Source organism: Stegostoma tigrinum, chromosome 6 (assembly GCF_030684315.1).
Source record: "Stegostoma tigrinum isolate sSteTig4 chromosome 6, sSteTig4.hap1, whole genome shotgun sequence".
In the NCBI taxonomy this organism is placed as follows: Eukaryota; Metazoa; Chordata; class Chondrichthyes; order Orectolobiformes; family Stegostomatidae; genus Stegostoma; species Stegostoma tigrinum.
Genome location: NC_081359.1, coordinates 53,304,447 through 53,324,391, shown reverse-complemented (window position 1 = coordinate 53,324,391; position 19,945 = coordinate 53,304,447). Strand labels below are relative to the sequence as shown.

Here is a 19,945-nt window from a genome sequence, read left to right as displayed (position 1 = left end):
CTGTAGACTATAGAAAGGCTAATCGGTGCATTTATCAAAAGGCGCCACTGGTAGCTGACTCCTCTATGATATTTAGTGCCTTAACACCAGACCACAAGTGGTTTTCAGTTATAGATATGTATACTGCTGAATGTTTTTAAGGCAAGGCTAGACAAATTTTTGAACAGTAACGGAATTAAAGGTTATGATGAGTGGGTGGGTAAGTGGAGCTAAGTCTCAAAAAGATCAGCCATGATCTTATTAAATGGCAGGGCAGGCTCGAGGGGCCAAATGGCCTACTCCTACTCCTAGTTCTTATGTTCTCATATGACTAATGGCTTCTGGTCAGTATCCTGGCACCTGAAGTACTCTTGTGGTTTGCCTTTGCTGCACGGCAACAACAGTACACATGGGCCTGACTTTCACAGGGGTTCCACAACAGCCCAACTGTGAACCATGTCTGTCAAATGCCAGCAACCGGGTCAGTTATCATCCAGATGTGGATGATATACGGGTAGCTTCCAAAACAGAAAGGCAACACAAGATAGATCTTAAAACTCTCCTAAGTCACCTGCAACGAAAAGGCCATAAAGCTAGTATTGACAAGGCTCAGTTTGCCCAGAAAGAGGTGCTTTATCTGGGGCAGAAAATCTCCCAGTGGAAAATGGAGATCACCTAGACTTGGACTGCAGTCATAGACGCGGTCAAACAGCCTACAACTACTCGTGAATTGAGGGCCTTCCTTTGTTTATGCAATTTTAACCAGTGCTGGGTTGACTCATACACCCAACTGGCCCAACCCCTGACAGACACCCTGAAGGGAAAACAGGACTCAAAAGAACATTGACAGGGGAGCAGGAAGAAGCCTTCCAGGACCTTCCAGCACTTTGTTCCACACCAGAATTGGGGATTCCTAATAAAGGAAAACCCTTCACATTGTGAGTGAGGAGGAGGAATACATGACAGAAGTATTGGCGCAGGGACTTGGGGATAGACTAAGACCTGTCGGATACTATTCATGGAAATTGGACAGTGTAACCCTCGGGTGGGCAAGTTTTTGAGAGCGGTATAAACTGCATGGTAATCTTACAGTAATTGGTTTCGACAAGTTTCCCTGATTTGGGCATCTGAAATCACTTTAAACAATCTCTTAAAAATAACAAATACTTACAGAAGGCGATATCCCAAAAGATAATCCTAACTGACGTTTTATATTGCAAAATAACTTGAACACTGTTGAAAATTTAAACATGTCAGCAACATTTTCAGCTTGTACTCATCAGACCTGCATAAGCCAAATTTCAAATGATTTCAACAATTTACGTTGCAGGAGGAAAGGGTGCAGGATCGATGTCAAATTGAATCTGATTGTCTAGACACTGACATGAAGGAAATGACAGGGAACCATATGCTTCTGAGTAAGTCAAAAACAAAACCCTCAACATATTCCTTTTATTTGTAAAGAACAGATCTCTGCATGTGAATATATGTCACTTCTAGCACTGTAAATAATAATCTTAAATTGGTTGGTTGTGTGGCAATTGCTCAGCAAGTGCTGCTTAAGAACAGAATCATGCAACTTCCACTTTTCTAGTGACATAGGAATGTCCAAGACTGGTTCATGTGCCCTTTATCAGATAGGGAGTGACTTGCATTTTTCACTAAGATAGTAACCACAACAATGTTGCTGCCCCATTGGTTACATTTATTTGACCAAATATCAAGTTTTTATAAATGTGTACTGTTTGGAGAAGGGTGGTAGAGAACAAGACTACAGGCTACAGTGATAATGGGAACTGCAGATGCTGGAGAATACATGATAACAAAGTGTGGAGCTGGATGAACACAGGAGGCCAAGCAGCATCTCAGGAGCACAAAAGCTGACGTTTCGGGCCTAGACCCTTCATCAGAGAGGGGGATGGGGAGAGGGAACTGGAATAAATAGGAAGAGGGGGGAGGCAGACCAAAGATGGAAAGAAAAGAAGATAGGTTGAGAGGAGAGTATAGGTGAGGAGGTAGGGAGGGAATAGGTCAGTCCAGGGAAGATGGACAGGTCAAGGAGGCGGGATGAGGGGGTAGGTAGGAAATGGAGGTGTGGCTTGAGGTGGGAGGAAGGGATGGGTGAGAGGAAGAACAGGTTAGGGAAGCGGAGACAGGTTGGGCTGGTTTTGGGATGCAGTGGGGGGAGGGGACGACGTGGGCTGGTTTTGGGATGCAGTGGGGGGAGGGGAGCTTTTGAAGCTTGTGAAGTCCACATTGATACCATTGGGCTGCAGGGTTCCCAAGCAGAATATGAGTTGCTGTTCTTGCAACCTTCGGGTGGCATCATTGTGGCACTGCAGGAGGCCCATGAAGGACATGTCGTCTGAGGAATAGGAGGGGGAGTTAAAATGGTTCGCAACTGGGAGGTGTAGTTGTTTGTTGCGAACCGAGCGGAGGTGTTCTGCAAAGCGGTCCCCAAGCCACCGCTTGGTTTCCCCAATGTAGAGGAGGCCACACCGGGTACAATGGATACAATATACCACATTGGCAGATGTGCAGGTGAACATCTGCTTGACATGGAAGGTCATCTTGGGGCCTGGGATGGGGGTGAGGGAGGAGGCATGGGGGCAAGTGTAGCACTTCCTGCGGTTGCAGGGGAAGGTGCCGGGTGTGGTGGGGTTGGAGGGGAGTGTGGAGCGGACAAGGGAGTCGTGGAGAGAGTGGTCTTTCTGGAAGGCAGACAAGGGTGGGGATGGAAAAATAGCTTGGGTGGTGGGGTCGGATTGTAGATGGCGGAAGTCTCGGAGGATGACACTTCGCCTCCAGAGGATCCCCCTCGTTCTCACCTACCACCTCCCCAGAGGATCCCCCTCGTTCTCTCATACCACGCCCCCAGAGGATCCCCCTCATTCTCACATACCAGCCCACCAACCTCTGGAAGGTTACGTGGAACAGTCCCTCTTCCGTACCTACACAGGCCCCAAACCCCACCTCTTCCTCCTTTACATTGATGACTGTATCAGCACCGCCTCTCGCTCCCCAGAGGAATTCGAACAGTTCATCCACTTCACCACCTTCCACCCCAACATCAAGTTCACCTGGGCCATCTCCAACACATCCCTCACCTTACTGGACCTCTCACTCTCCATCTCAGGTAACCAGCTAGAAACTGGTGTCCATTTCAAGCCCACTGACTCCCACAGCTACCTAGAATACACCTCCTCCCACCCACCCTCCTGCAAAAATTCCATCCCTTATTCCCAATTCCTCCGCCTCCGCCGCATCTGCTCCCAGGATGAGGCATTCCACTCCCGCACATCCCAGATGCCCACGTTCTTCAAGGGCTGCAAATTTCCCCCCGCAGTGGTCGAGAACGCCCTTGACCGCGTCTCTCGCATTTCCCGCAACACATCCCTCGCACAGCGCCCCCGCCACAACCGCCCCGAGAGGATCCCACTCGTTCTCACATACGACCCCATCAACCTCTGGATATAACGCATCATCCTCTGACACTTCCGCCATCTACAATCTGACCCCACACCCAAGCTATTTTTCCATCCCCACCCTTGTCTGCTTTCCGGAGAGACCACTCTCTCCGCGACTCTCTTGTCTGCTCCACACTCCCCTCCAACCCCACCACACCCGGCACCTTCCCCTGCAACCGCAGGAAGTGCTACACTTGCCCCCAAACCTCCCCCCTCACCCCCATCCCAGGCCCCAAGATGACCTTCCATGTCAAGCTGATGTTCACCTGCAAATCTGCCAATGTGATATATTGTATCCATCGTACCCGGTGTGGCTTCCTCTACATTGGGGAAACCAAGCGGAGGCTTGGGGACCACTTTGCAGAACACCTCCGCTCGGTTCGCAATAAACAACTGCACCTCCCAGTTGCGAACCATTTTAACTCCCCCTCCCATTCCTCAGACGACATGTCCATCATGGGCCTCCTGCAGTGCCACAATGATGCCACCCGAAGGTTGCAAGAACAGCAACTCATATTCTGCTTGGGAACTCTGCAGCCCAATGGTATCAATGTGGACTTCACAAGCTTCAAAAGCTCCCCTTCCACCACTGCATCCCAAAACCAGCCCACGTCGTCCCCTCCCCCCACTGTATCCCAAAACCAGCCCAGCCTGTCTCCGCTTCCCTAACCTGTTCTTCCTCTCACCCATCCCTTTCTCCCACCTCAAGCCACACCTCCATTTCCTACCTACCCCCTCATCCCGCCTCCTTGACCTGTCCGTCTTCCCTGGACTGACCTATCCCCTCCCTACCTCCCCACCTATTCTCTCCTCTCTACCTATCTTCTTTTCTCTCCATCTTCAGTCTGCCTCCCCCCTCTCCCTATTTATTCCAGTTCCCTCTCCCCATCTCCCTCTCTGATGAAGGGTCTAGGCCCGAAACGTCAGCTTTTGTGCTCCTGAGATGCTTCTTGGCCTGCTGTGTTCATCCAGCTCCACACTTTGTTACTACAGGGTACAGGACTGGTTTCGAGCCTAAAGTTCAACCTTGTGTTGTGGACTCTAATACTAAGGACTACATTGAACATTTTCAATTTGATTTCATTAACATCATTTCCCTAAACTGCAAGAAGTAGCAAACTTTCTTTTCTGGTGTTTTAAATCCAGATGCGCAGAAAAACAAATTCCATTTAAACTTCAGGATTTAGCAAGTTCTTTGCATTTTTTGAAAAAGTGGAACTTTTAATGCTCCAATTTAAGGCATATTAATACTTCTCCTTATCCATGGCAGCTCAATGTCACAATCTTACACTAAAGCTCAGCATGGACAAGGTAACATTCACTCTTTAACTTACCAATTAAAGCTGTTGGTTTAATTTTGTGAACAACTTCTTCCAGGCTACTTATTGGCTGATGATCCTGAGCAAACACCTGCTTTTCGTTGGTCAAGTGGGTTCTTCCCTGCACAAGGTGAGAATGAAGAATAAACAATAATATTGATTTTATATACACAGCACTTCCACTTCACATGTGGCAGAATCTGCCTCTTGTGGATTAGTCCTTTAGCCATTGGCAACAGAGAACCCTTTGAAACTACCTGAAACTGAATGGATTTGGTTTGCTGCATGTCCATCATCATCATCATGGAAGGGTGTTGACAATGAGGCATGCAGTGGATCAAATTTCAACCATTGTTTCTTTCACATGAATTAAAAATGGTTAGACTAAATTTACACCATCAAATCAAGAACAGCGTTACAAGGTTAGATCTGAATCAACAACACTTAGTTTGGCATATTTGCTTTAAGGTGGAGCATGTTGCTACTGTTTCTAACCAATAGTACTTGCATACCTTGAAAACTGTTCCAAAGCATTTCATAATGGTGTGAGGGGCAAAGAATGAGGAAATAATTCCTTGGAGGCTGTAGGGAGGAGGAGGGTGATGGGGAAGGGTTGCTGGGTGGGAAAGGAAAATAGTGAATTACAGATTTATTTCTTCAGCTAGTCATTTAAAGGTTGTTTCTTAAATGGACAGACAGATGGAAGAGGATTGAGAAGAAAATTCTGGAAATAGGACTTTCAACAATGTAAAGTCTTGTTGTCAATGACAGGGTAAAAGAAGTGGACGCACAAGGGGGTTAAACTCAAGACTAGTGGTTTGGATTGGCTTTTGGATGGGGTGGGAAAATGGAATTGGGTAGTAGGGTTGTTGATGGAAAATCACATACAGATTTATAAATAAGGAAGCGAATCATATGAGGCACTGAGACAAGTTGGAGCCAACGGAGGTCAGTGAAAATGGATGTGGTGGGCAAGCATAACTTGTGGATGAAGGAAAACCATGCAGGAGGCAACAACACCATTTTATATTTGCATAGCAATTTTAATGCAATGAAACAGTCCAAGGTGCTTAAGAAGAACATAATAAGTCAAAGCACAACACCAAGCCATATTAGGAGATATAAGTTCAGACAACTAAAAACCTAGTTTTAGGAGGTTTTAAGAAGTGTCTTGAAGGAAGCAATTGCAGTGAAGAGGCAAAGGCAGGATATTTCACAACATGGCAGTCAGGCAAGTGAAGGTACAGCCACAAATGGAAGCAATTGTAACTGGGAATGAAGAGGCCAGAATTAAAGGAATGCCAAATCTCACAAGGTTGTGGGCCTGGACATGATAGAAATAATGTCGAGGTAAGGCTACAAAGGGGATTAGAAATGAGAATGGGGGTTTTAAAGTAAAGACATTACTGAAAGACAACGTATGTCAGTTAGCAGAGGGGTGGGAAATAAGGGAATGGGATTTGCTGCCAGTTGAGATGTGGGCTGCTGAATTATGAATAGCCTCAAATGTGGGTGCATTTAAATGGTCAAGTCTGGAAGAAACAGTTATCAAGAAGCAATGAGCTGAGGTAAGGATGTAAGAATCCATGGCATTGAATTATTAAAACATTTCTTTTCGTGGTATGGATGTTGCTGGCAAGGTCAGCATTTATTGTCCATTGCAAATTGCTCTTGAGAAGTTGATGGATGAACAATCTTCTTGAACTGCTGCAGTCCATATGAGGTACATGTGCACTCCGAGTGCTGGCAGCAATTTAAGACAAGACCTAAGAGGAGAAATCGGTCATTTGATCTACCAAGTGTGCTCCACTATTCAATGGGATCATGGCTGACCTGCTCCATTTTACTGTCTTTTCCCCATAATTCGTAATCCCCTCACTTCACCTCAGCTTTGAATATACTTAATGGTCAGGCCCCTACAGCTCTGAGGTGAAGTTCTACAGCATCACCACCCTCAGAGAAGAAATTATTTCTAATCTGTCATAAATGGACAACCCTTTATTCCAGATTAGGCTCACTAGTCCTAGACTCTTTCACAAAGGAACCTCTTCACACCTACCTTGTCCAGTCCCCTTAGTTTCAATAAGGTTGACTTTCCTTCTAAATGCCCATGAGTCAGGCCCAATCTACTCAATCGCTCCTCACGAAACAATACCTCCGTACCTGGGATCAACTTTGTGAACCTTCCCTGGACTGCCTCAAATGTCAGAGTATCTTCCCTCAGGTATATTTTAGGTGTGGTGTAACTAGCATCTTGTATAGTTTTAGCTGTACTTCCCAACTTTTTAACTCCATTCCCTGAAGTAAAGGCAAATATTCCATTTGCCTTCCCAATCTCCTACTCTATTTACAACGCTCATTTTTTTTGTGATTTATGTACAGACCCCCAGTCCCACTGTGTTTCAGCTTTCTGCAATTCTTCTTCATTTAAATGATACGCAACTCCTCTACTCTTCCTGCAAAAGTGCAAAACCTCACATTTTTCCATGTTGTCTTCCATCTGCCTTGTTTTCTCTTGTCATTAATGTATTTTGCAAATAACTGTGGCCCTAGCACTGATCCTTGTAGCACTCTCCCAGTTACAGTTTTCCATCCTGAAAATGCTCCCCTTTGTCCCAAATCTCTGTGTTCTATTAGTTAAGTCAATTCTCTAGCCATATGAATATATTACCCCAACATCATGGACACATCTTATTAAACAGCCTACTATGTAATATCTCTGAACCACCTTTTGGAAATCCAAATATATTACATTCACTGATTCCTCTTTATCTATTCTACTTGTTATCTCCTCAAAGGATTCTGATAAATTTCTTAAGTGCGATCTCCTTTTTATGAAAGCATGTTGACTCTGTTTGAATACAATGTTTATTTATAAATGTTTCCACCTTGCTTACTTATATGGCTGGTGATCTTTGTAAAACTGGGTATATTGAGTTGGGAACTCAGCTCAGGGTCAAACTGAACAACTAGGCTGCAAATGCGAACAATATGGTTTAGACTGAAGGAACACTTTGTTTCCAACAATGAAGTGAAAGAGTCATTCCACATCCTAGACTGGACTAGCACTTTAACAACATAAATGCAGTTGGAAGTTCAAGGGGGTGGTGTGGTGGAGCAGGGTGCCATCAAGATACATGTTTATGGTATGCCTACAGATGTGTTTCCCAAGGAAAAGAATATGGATAAAGAGAATAGAGAGTAAGGGATAAATATGATATGAGCTGGGAGAAAGAAGCTGTACTGAGGGTAGTTAGGCTATGTCTAAGTTGGTAAAAATAAAACTAAGCAAGGACGGTATCACTGAGTGGGACAATGGAGAAGCATTTGAGGATGGAGATTAGAGAGGAAAAACATAAATAGAGAGCAATGCAACATAAAATTTATTTCTTTAGTTACAGTTTGATTTATTTTAATGCACTACAAATTGAATTTAGAATGGAAATAAACTGCTTTGAAGAAAAGCCAAAGATTGATGGTGACAGGATCTCTGGCTTTTCTGTATTCATCCTTTCTGAAAGCAGAAAGAGTAAAGAGTGGATGATGACAGGGTAATGGGATTAAGGTAGTGATAGATCAGAAGGAATTATAGGGGAGGGCATCAAAATTGGGAAGGTGTAGTGGTTTTGTGGATGTAATGGAAATAAATGGGACAGCATTAGTGAGGCGGTGGGGTGGAAAAACAACTTGCTGAATGTTCCAGTGTTTTGAAACACCCAACCTAAACAGTCTGTAGTAATTGGTGGTTCTTTTCCTTGCCACCCCACATTATTCCAGCCACCACCTGGGAACATACCAAACAGTAATTCCCACCTGAAAAGAAAATGAAGAGAGAAGAATTAAGAGAGAAGTAGTTGAGAAGAGAAAGAGAGGAGACAGGAACAGAAGACGAGTATTAGACAGGTGAGGTAATATCCTCCAATAAATAGTTTGGCAATGCCTCAGGCAACCGTTGAGTTTCTGAAAACACTCTTAGATATTTTACATTCACTGAAAAATTATTTAAATGTACCTCACCCAAAACTCAATAAGCTGAGTGATGTTTAAGGACTACATGTGGGGCACTCATTGATTGTTCAAACCACCGAAGTTCTGGAACAGATGCAATTTTGATTTGATAAATATGCTGGCATTCTTACTGTGTGATTTTGTTCATCGTTAAATGCAAAAAATTCTTAACTTCATAGAAATAGACTGTAAGGTTTCAATGACATCAAAATTTCTACCTTAGTTATAAGGCCCTTGGAGTCCACCATCCAAATCTTTTTTACAGCTTCTTCTTTCGGTATTCCAGCTTTCTCCATAGCTATGATGAGGAGATGTGCAATTCCCATGGCAGCCTGTGATACATTAATAAAGTCATAGCTATACAGATCACAGTTTCCAAATGAATGCAACTATTTTAAAACTTCAAAAACAACACACTCGAAGGACAACTCAGATGTGGGACCACTTCACAAAAATATATCGGTAACTAGAGCTAACAACTTTTGCAAATATTACATTGCTGCACACAATCATATGAGGTACAGTTAATACACAGGCAACAGGCCTTAAAGCATCAGTAAAGGGGCTTGCAAGAAGTTAAAATAAATTTGAATATCAAAATCAACCACAATTATTATTAAAAAATTTGCAAACCAAGCAATGTCTAACTACAGGGGCAAGTCCCATTTATGCTCATGTAAAAAAATTCTAAGCGGATACAACACTGCAACAAAATTCATTACATCTATTTTTACAATACGGAGTGCACAGTAGGTGCACTATCCATCAGGTCAACTGATGTGATTGCAAGTCCAAGTTAGAGCGCCAAGAGAAATTTTCAAAAATATTTGCATGTTAAAAATACTTCAGAAGTTAAAACCAAATATTGCTCTCCTTGACAAATTCTGAAAGAGGAATGTAGGGGGTTTCAGTGAAAAAATACAGAGAAGCAATGTTACCTCCCCAGCTCCTTGGAAGACAAACTTTTGATTATGAAGTCTGTCCTTGGTGATTCGCAATGCAGCAAGTATACCAGCTACAGCCACAGATGCTGTTCCTGTAAACAAAAAGGAATGCAATTTGAGACAAACTCTTTAAAACATATCAGTAAAAGTAAACAACAGATCCTACACAGCTTGCATTAAATAAACAAAATATTCTTTGAAAAATAATTCAGTTTTGATCAATTCGCGTTATAGGAAGGTCTCTGAGCCATCATTGATGACTCTAGAAAAATGGTTAGGACTACAAATGTCCGGAGAGACCTCAACAACTACACCAAGGTTCTTATCTTATTTGCCAGTCATACCCAGATGGGAACTGTACTTACCTGTCTTCTATCTTGAACTGGCATGTTTTGATAAAATTCCTGTTTGCTTTTTTATAAAGGTTTCTTGTTTTAATTTGGATGACAAATTCATGAAAAAAGCATACTGAAGAACTTGCACCCATACTGCACATTCATTGAGACCGATTGTAAACTGCAATTAAAATCTTTCACAAAGAATCAATGATAAGTTGTAAGGTGTATATTTGGGTTCCCTTGTACAGCTTCTTATTTTTATTCCATCAATATCAAATGAAATTCTACTTTTATATACTATGGCATCTTCTACAGGCTTAATAAATGTAAAAGAAAAATTCAGCTTCCTTGATACAAATATGCAGATGTTCCAGGATGGTTGACAAAGCGCCAAACAGTTTCAAAACTAATATTTCAAAAACATATTCCTATCTTGTTTGGTTTAGGATGTTTGAAGGTAATTTCATTTTCCAACAAAGCAATAATATTGATAATAATGAGAATAAGATAATGTTCTGCAACATTTCACTGGACCTCATGAAGAAACTACAATTCGCTCAAAAACAGATGTTGCTGGAAAAGCTCAACAGGTCTGGCAACTTCTGTGAACAAAAAATCAGAGTTAACATTTCAGTCACCTTGAGGGTCAGTGGGCCCCAAAACATTTACTCTGATTTTTCCTTCACGGATGCTGCCTGACCTGCTGAGCTTTTCCAGCAACTTCTGTTTTCATTCCTGATTTACAGCATGTACAGTTCTTTATGTTTTTACAATTCACTCAGAGCCAAGCTAAAGACAGTATCTTAATTTGGGAATCAAGTACTCCGAAGCATTACCCAGCACAATGCAATAATTTTAGTAATGTAACAACTCCCAGTTGCGACAAAAATCCCTAAATGCAATAATAATTGTTTGATTTTAAAAAACACACCCAACGACAGCGATGAATATACTAATTCAGGAGATTCCACAGTGTTAAAAAGACTAAAAGTTCTGTGCACCTATGTAATTCATGATGGCTCCCTGTGGAACAATCTCATCAAACCCATTCTCCTCCTGCAGATACATAATCCTCTAAGATTATTTATTTCATGTTTATTTATTTCATTATTTATTTTCTGGAAGCTTCTGCTGCTCTGCTGCAATCTAATATTGTGGTAAATAGTTAGCTATAATAAATGCCCATTGGATTCTTCTACACCACAATAATCATATTCAGCTTCTTAGGTTACAGGAGGTAACATAAGCATTACTGCACTGGAGAAAAAAAACTCACATCATGGTTAGTACTGCCACGTGGCTATACATAAAATAATCCAATGTTTTACAGGAAGATACTTGGAAACCTAGTCAGAGATCAAGCAGACAACCAAGATGTCAGAGTGTAGAGCTAGATGAACACAGCAGGCCAGACTGACCCGAAACGTCAGCTTTCCTGCTCCTCTGATGCTGCTTGGCCTGTTGTGTTCATCCGGCTCTACACCTTGTTATCTCAGATTCTCTAGCATCTGCAGTTCCTACTATCTCCAAGATGTCAGAGTATTTGAACGAATAGCAATATCAGTTCCTGGGAGTACATATAGCCATATGGATCTGTAGATAGGGCAGTGACTGTCAAGAAGACAGAGCTAATTTAATTTTCATTAGAATACAAGTTCTTTCAAGTTGAGGAAGTTCTAAAATTACTTTAATGAACAATGATAAGGCTATAGTTCCAAATACATTTAAAACTAAATTTCACAGACTTGAACTGAAGCACAGTGACTACTCTTTCTCTCTTTTTAAAGAAAAATAGGCTGTTGATTGGATTTTTAAAAATGGCCCTGAAAGCACAACATCAAAGCTCCCGGTGAAGAAAGTGCAGCTTAAAAATACTAAAAACACAATTTTCTACATTATAAAGCCTTACTCAAATATGGATATTAGTCAGTTCCTCCCTTTCAAAATTGTCAAATAAGTCATGCACGGTTGTATCTCCTTCCCAAAATCCATAAACCCAGCTGCCCTGGTGACCCATTGTCTATGCCTGCTCCTGCCCCAACGAACTTATCTCCACTTATCTTGACTCCATTTTCTCCCCCAGGTCCAGGAACTCCCCCCCACTTCATCTGTGACACCACCTCCTCCCAAACTTCCAATTCCCTGGTCCTCAACACTTCAGCTTCACCATGGTCGTCCAGTCCCTACATACTTGCATTCCCCATGCAGATGGCCTAAATGCCCTCCACTTCTTCCTCTCCGACAGGCTCAATCAGTCCCCTTCCAGTGACACACTTATCCGCTTAGCTGAACTCATCCTTACCCTTAACAAACTCTTCCTCAACTCTTCCCACGTCCTACAAAGGAGTGGCCATGGGTACCTGCATGGACCCAAGCTATGCCTGCTTTTTTGTAGGATATGACGAACAGTCCCTCTTCTACAGCTACTCTGGCCCCATCTCCCACCTCTTCCTCCATTATATCGATGACTGTATTGGCGCCGCCTTGAGCTCCCACGAGGAGCTCAAACAACTCATCCACTTTACTAACACCTTCCACCCCCAACCTTAAGTTCACCTGGACTATCTCCAGTAGCCCTCTCTTCTTCCTGGACCTCTCTGTTTCCATCTCTGCTACCACCTGGAAACTGATATCTATTTCAAGCCCACCGACTCCCACAGCTACCTAGAATACACCTCCTCTCATCCACCTTCTTGTAAAAAGGCCATCCCCATTCCCAATTCCTTCGCCTCCACCCCGAGATGAGGCATTCCATTCCCAGACATCCCAGATGTCCTCGTTTTTCAAGGACTGCAATTTCCCCTCCACAGTGGTCGAAAACACCCTGGACCACATCTCGCGCATTTCCTGCAACTCATCCCTCATACCCCCTCCCTGCAATAACAACAAAGACAGAATCCCCCTCATCCTCATGTACCACCCTAACAACCTCTGGATCCAACGCATCAACCTGCACCGCTTTGGCCACCTGTAATCTGACTCCACTACCAAGGACATTTTTTCCTTCCCATCCTTATCTCCCTTCCAGAGGAAACGCTCTCTTTGTGACTCCCTTGCCCGGTCCACATGCTGCACTAGCCCCACCATGCCTGGCACTTTTCCCTGCAACCGCAGGAAGTGCTACACCTGCCTCTACATCTCACCCCTCAACCCCTTCACACGCCCCAGGAAAACCTGCATATCTGCTAAGGTGGTTTATTGTATCCGCTGTTCATGATGTTGCCTCCTTTACATCAGGGAAACCAAGTGGAGGCTTGGAGATCGCTTTGTGGAACACCTACGCTCGATTCATGAGAAACGACTGCACCTCCCAGTCGCAAACCACTTCAACTCCCCCTCCCAATCCTTGGACGACATGTCTATCCTTGGCCTCCTCCAGTGCCACAACGATGCCACCTGAAAGCTGGAAGAACAGCACCTCATATTTTGCTTGGGAACCCTGTAACCTAATGGTCTCAACGTGGACTTCACAAACTTCAAAATCTCCCCACCTTCCGACCTCATCCAAAGATCAGCCCAGCTCATTCCCGCCTCCTTGACTTGTCCATCTTTTCTCCCACCTATCCGCTCCTCCCACCTCACTGACCAAAACCCACGTCCACTTCCTACCTACTAGCCTCATCCCCGCCTCCTTGACCTGTCCGTCTTCTCTCCCCCTATCTGCTCCTCTATCCACCTCCCATCATCACCTGCCCCTCTCTCCCTATTTATTTCAGAATCCCCTTCCCCTCCCCCATTTCCAAAGAAGGGTCGCGACCTGAAATGCCAGCTTTCCTGTTCCTCTGATGCTGCCTGGCCTGCTGTGTTCATCCAGCTCTAAACCTTGTTATCTAATGCTCCTTTTTAACTCCAAAGTTCACATTTCAAATTGGGTGTATAGTGGAAATGGGGAGGCAAGTGATCTGCCTACTTTAACCTTTGACTACCTGCACACTCACTGCTCACTGGTTTGTGGGGGATTAATATTTGCAGCTTAAGATCACTTTACTCTGGAAGAGAACAGTTACATTTCCGTCCAAAATTAAAATCCATGTCCAGAGTATTACAAATTATGTTACAATTTTTGCACGCTGGCCTTATTTTCTTCAGAACAATCACATTCTCTGCAAATTGTATATACAAGTTATATTTCCACAGCATACTATCAGTCAACCTTTCTAATATTATTTTCTCTCAAAACAGTGTTTGCAGTTTTAGCTGAGGTGGGAGGGAGCTTTTCATTGGCAACAGATAACCCTATGCGACATATTTATATCCGAACTGTAACTTCTATAAAAGCATTAAGGGCATTTCGGGTTAGTGGATAAAGGTAACTCAGCCATCTGACAGAGAGAAAAGGTGACTTTTGCAGTTAGAACAGCATTTAACATCGCTTTCACTAATTCCATTATATAATTAAAAGTTGTTAGAAACATTTCCTTTAAAGGGCCAGAGGGAAGCACTTGCATTGTTGCTAGAAATGCACCTACTCTTCCTCATTACATTGCTCAATGCTCTTCTGCTGTCAAATTTCCCAAGACCAGGCAATCTAAAAAATGAAATTAAATCTGAGGAACCTAATCTTATTAAAACAAAGAAATGAAGGATCTTCCTCCTGGGAATGGGTTGGTCATTTCCCAAGACCCTGACTTCCACCTGCATTAAAACGCAATAGGGTCTAATCAAGTCCAATTAAAATTTAGACAACATTTTATTTTTGCTTTCCACCTCACCCAAGCCTGGTTTATGTTTCAATCTAAATTTTCCAGCAGAAAAGTAGGTTTTATGGCAAACCTGAATTCTCTCAATATTGCAGCAAAGTCATGGACTTCTGTATCGAGATGAGGTCTACTATCGGCCAAATTACACATTATGTAAAAATATATATATAGAAAGTGGAGGAGTTTTGTAGTGTATTTTCTAGCAGTTCTAAACTAAAGGAAGTTGAAGTGGGAGAAAGCAGCATCTCCTCCTGGCATGGCACCCATTTTAAAGCCGTTCTCAGTTTCAATCCTATCATGGTCTTCCATCTCCACATCCTCCTTCAGCCCTCAGTGCTTGAACACAGTTTGTGCTTGACTGTGGCCTATTTTACATTCTACCAGTTCACCAATAAAATGTTCTCTCGAAATCCCCTGCCTTATAACCCCTCCCTTCACCTTCAAAAGCTCAGTATCTAGTTCTTTAATCATTCCTCAGTGACAATGCCTGATCTTGCTGTGACACCGCAATTTTCATTTATTTAGTTTTCAAATTTAGTCATGAGATGTGGGTGTCCATGACACAAACAGTATGTATTGCCTGTCCCTAAATGTGCTTGAGAAGGTGGTGATCTGCCTTCTTAAATCACTGTAGTCCTAGTGTTGTAGGTAGAAGCACAATGCACCGGGAAAGGAATTCCATGATTTTGACACAGTGACACTAAAGGAATAATGATATATTTTCTAGTCAAAATGGCGAGTGGCTGGGAGGGGAACATGCAGGTTGTGGTGTCCCATGTATTTACTACCCTTGTCCTCTGGTTGGAAGTAGTCATGGGTTTGGAAGATACTGTCTGAAGATCTTTGGTGAATTCAGTGCATCTTGTAGATGGTACATACGGCTACTTCTAAGCTTCAGTGAGAGAGGGGGTGGATATCTGCAAATGTAGCGCCAATGAAGCAGTTCTAGTGAACTGAAATAACAATTCGTCGATTCTGAGTTCTAACACTACTTTCCTATTAAATATTTTTCAAGTTTAATATGTAAATTGTAACTAAAATTACAAAGAGGATATAGAATAAATGTAAATTAAACTAATACTTATTACTCTGCATTGTTCCAAATAGTTTCCAAATACAGCAGCAGCTCTAGTGAGAGCACCTCATGATAATCCCTAGACAGATGTTCACAGACACCAGGTCATGATCAGAGAAGTATCAATCTCCAAAGATGTCAGTGGGGAACCAAAAATATCTCTTCTGATCACAAGAAACAATAATAAATAAATCACTGTCCAATTGCTTTCCAAAACCTCTTTCATAAAAGAAGTTGTATTGGTCTGCAATTCAGTAAAGGTATTTATTACGTCATCATGGTTTGATGTAATCTCTTTCACTTACATTTCCTTACCATCAATATATTGGCAGTCAAAAAATATGTCCCAGATTTCTTGTCCTTACAATCTCTCACCTGAATATGATCATCTTGCTCACATGCCCTTCTGTCACTAACCAAACTTAGCTAAATAAAGAATCCATGGTTTTAATTACACCTTCCACTTCTGACCCACCCTAAGAAAATATTGGTCACTATGCTTACATCAATCTGCAGGCCAGCCCCAATGACTCTTCAATCCCCTAAAGCCCATCCACTGCTGCCACATTCAGAACTTCGTCCCAAGTTCTTTCATCCAGGACTCTCCTAAGTTCTGCGATAGCCATTACGGGCAGGCAGCTTGACAGTACCAGCAGCATCACAAGCACCCTGACAGCTCCTGCTGGGACTGTATCAGCCAAAAAAAGCAATCTCCACGCGTGGTGGGGTCTCACCCACCACAGGGTGAATGTCAGCAAGGTCTTTAGTTTGTCTCTCAAGGTTCTCAATTGACCACTTCTCACCTTCTCAGTCACTGGTAAATTGCTACTGTGCTGGTAAGCAACAGGCATTTCCAACCCCATTTTACCACCCAGTTTTTTTAGATCTCATCACCAGCTCTTTCAGCACTGTATAATCATAGCCTATGACTCCACCTTCAAGGCCAAACCCACCCAGTAGGTTCCACTAACCCAAAAAGCTTTCTTCCACAGATCCTGTTGTTTCTATAACCTAACAATGTTTTAAAAACTTTAAAAAAATTAACTATATAAACTAACACTAACTATGGCACAGATGTGTATAATTCTGGCTGTAAAAATAAATACATTTACCTACTCAAAAAACACAATCTGACTAATTACTCAATATCATTATCTAAAGGTGCTTTTCTTCAGTTCAGGGTCACACTAACATCCAAAGAAGGACTGAGACTCCAGAAGCTTGTGTTTTCAACTAAATCTGTTGGACCATAACCTGGTGCCGTGTGATTTCAGACTAAGTGGAGGCATTCCACAAAACCATGATCCAATCTATGTTTAGTCTTCCTAGAGTTAAGCAACAAATATTTTACACTGCGGTGAAAGAAATTAAGTTCCTGCACCGGACAATTTCTAAACCTTTCTGAATTAATCTAGGGATCACAGAAGGTTGGAACTTTGTTCAGCAAATATAATTGATGCAGGATCAATTATTAATTTTAAATCAGACAGATACATTCAGTTAGCCAAAAGCATGAAGGAATTTGAGTTTAAGATACATATGAAGGCTCATTTGAAATTAGATTGCATATTATCCATGCTTTTTCACAACGGCAGAACAACCTTGAAGGGCCTACTCTTGTTCTTTCATTCCTTTGACAAGTACATTACCATTTCAGCTATAATGAGAGCAATTTCTAAAAGAACAATGGAGGTGAATGGCAGATATGTGTTACGTCATCTGACGGTGTCTTGAAAACAGAGATAATTTACATCCGAGATGGCCAAAGAAACTGTACCACTAGCTGTAGCATCAGGTCAAGATCAACAGGAGGTCATGTTAGTCCCAACATTTTACAACACATCTACTTAAAATACCTACTTAAACAACGTACACAGTAAATATGTATGGACAGTGTATACATATACAGTGTCATAGGACAGCATTTATTTATAGATACAGAACAAAAGTGAAATAGAAAAGCTGCTTAATTTATCATATGTCAAATACAAAAGAAAGACACACTTCTTGGTTGAGCTTGCAAATTTCCAAGCATGTGGTAATCTGTCATAGTTTCTCTTTAGTTTGTAATTATGCACCAAATGATCTCTGTACTTAATTAGGAAATTTTGCCTTGGAGCAATTGTCTCATTGCAACACATATGAAATACATCTATGCTCCTGGCCACCTGAAATATCAGCTTGTATAAAACTACTGCCATGCTCATTTGTATTTTGAAAATATTGATATCATAGGCTTATATTTATAGCTTTTTACTTTAAAGTAATTAATGTTATGTGCAGCATTTTGAGACATTTCTGAGAGGTGATAAACTTGAATGCAAATGTGACATTGTCTTTTGGTTCATTTATTCACACTTTCAGCAGAATTTATATTTAGACTCATTTGGTATATCTGGTCTTATCTTTGATAAAAGCATTCTATGATCTTCTACTTAAAGTTGGGTCGGTAAACTTGGTGGAAGGCCTTTACTAATAATGTCCTATGACCGACTGCTGGGATAAAAAATTGCACACACTTAACCAGACAATATTTATAATTCTTCATGCCACAAACTCTAGTGTTGATTCTTCTGGGAGGCACTAACAGTATCTCTTCACTGCTGAAAGAGGTGGGCAAATTTAGTCTTATTATTATTCTTCCATCACTCATTATGCTGGTCACCAAGCAAGGATGTGAGGCTCTGCTCATATTCCTTATGATCATATATTGGAAGGTGGATGACAAGCAAAAGTGTAAAAGAAAGATACTGAAAATGTTAGAGATCTGAAATAAAAACAGACAGTTTGTCTTCAAGATTTGACCAGACATTTTAAGATAATTCCATTACCATCTTTGAAAATCTCGAATAATTGGGCCTGAGTAGTGACATCCTCTGCCCGAAAAATAAAAAATGAAATTGTCATTCGCTGATAAAAAGAGATACCAAATAACTGTATGAGAACTACAAAGGCTACTACAGAATTATTACAGTGTAGGAGAATCCCATTCAGCCCACTGTGTCTGCACCAGCTCTCCAAATGAGTATCACGATCTTGTGTCATTCCTCTGTCCTATTCCTGTAAAACTGCACATTGTTTCTATTCAATCACCCGATGCCCTCTTGAATATCTCAACTGAACCTGCTTCCAACATACTTCCAGTCAATGCATGGCATACTCTAATCACACTGTGTAAAATTGTTTATTTCTCTCATATCACATTTGCGTTTTTTGTAAATTACCTGAAATCCGTGACCACTTGTTCTTGATTATTTTGTAAGTAGAAATGTTTTCTTCCTATTCCGTCATGTACTATGAGCAGTTTTGCTCCCCTTATCTAAGTAATGATGTACTAGCACTGCAGGCAATCCAGAGATGTTTCACTAGGTGTGATTCCAGGTATGGAGGAATTTTCTTCTGAGGAGAGGTTGTGTAGGTTGGACTCACACTCATTAGAGTTTAGAAGAATGAGAGGAAATCTTATTTAATCTTAGGGGGTTGACAGGGGTAGATGCAGACAGGTTGTTACCCCTATGAAAAAGTCTGGGACCAAAGGGCATAATCTCAGAATAAGGAGTTGCCCATTTCAAACAGAAATGAAGAGGAAATTTTCTTTCCTCACAGTAGGCAGCAAATCTGAGGCATTCTTTACCCCAAAATTCTGTCAACTCTGGGTCATTAAGCATATTGAAAATCTGCCTGTCTCAGCCTTGAATCAGTAGGGGAATCAAGAGTTAGGGGAATAAGGCTGGAAACTGGAGTTGAGGATCATCAGTTCAGGCACTATCTCATTGAATAGTGAGCAGACATGAAGTGCCAAAAGGCTCCTTCGCTTCTATGTTGTACGGCATATTCAGATTAGTACATCATTTAACAAACCCGTGATGTCTATCACCTGGAAGGTTAAGGAGCACCACCAACTGTCGACTTACAGATGACATACAAATTATATTTCTGTTAAAACAGCCCAGAATATTCCCTGTGATAATGGGAACTGCAGATGCTGGAGAATCCAAGATAATAAAATGTGAGGCTGGATGAACACAGCAGGCCCAGCAGCATCTCAGGAGCACAAAAGCTGATGTTTCGGGCCTAGACCCTTCATCAGAGAGGGGGATGGGGTGAGGGTTCTG

At 42.0% G+C, this 19,945-nt stretch overlaps 1 protein-coding gene across 3 annotated transcripts in view; it reads right to left on the bottom strand.

Moving 5' to 3' along the window:
• The window catches only part of LOC125453457 (NADP-dependent malic enzyme, mitochondrial-like), a 169,222-nt gene that overhangs the window by 24,367 nt on the left and 124,910 nt on the right, over positions 1 to 19,945 (bottom strand). For all 3 annotated transcript variants that reach the window (XM_048533090.1, XM_048533093.2, XM_059646564.1), the window contains 3 exons: positions 9,712 to 9,809; positions 8,992 to 9,105; positions 4,781 to 4,886 (listed from right to left, as the gene is read on the bottom strand). In XM_048533090.1, the coding sequence (XP_048389047.1) occupies positions 4,781 to 4,886; positions 8,992 to 9,105; positions 9,712 to 9,809 (318 nt within the window). The remainder of the gene's footprint in view (positions 1 to 4,780; positions 4,887 to 8,991; positions 9,106 to 9,711; positions 9,810 to 19,945) is intronic.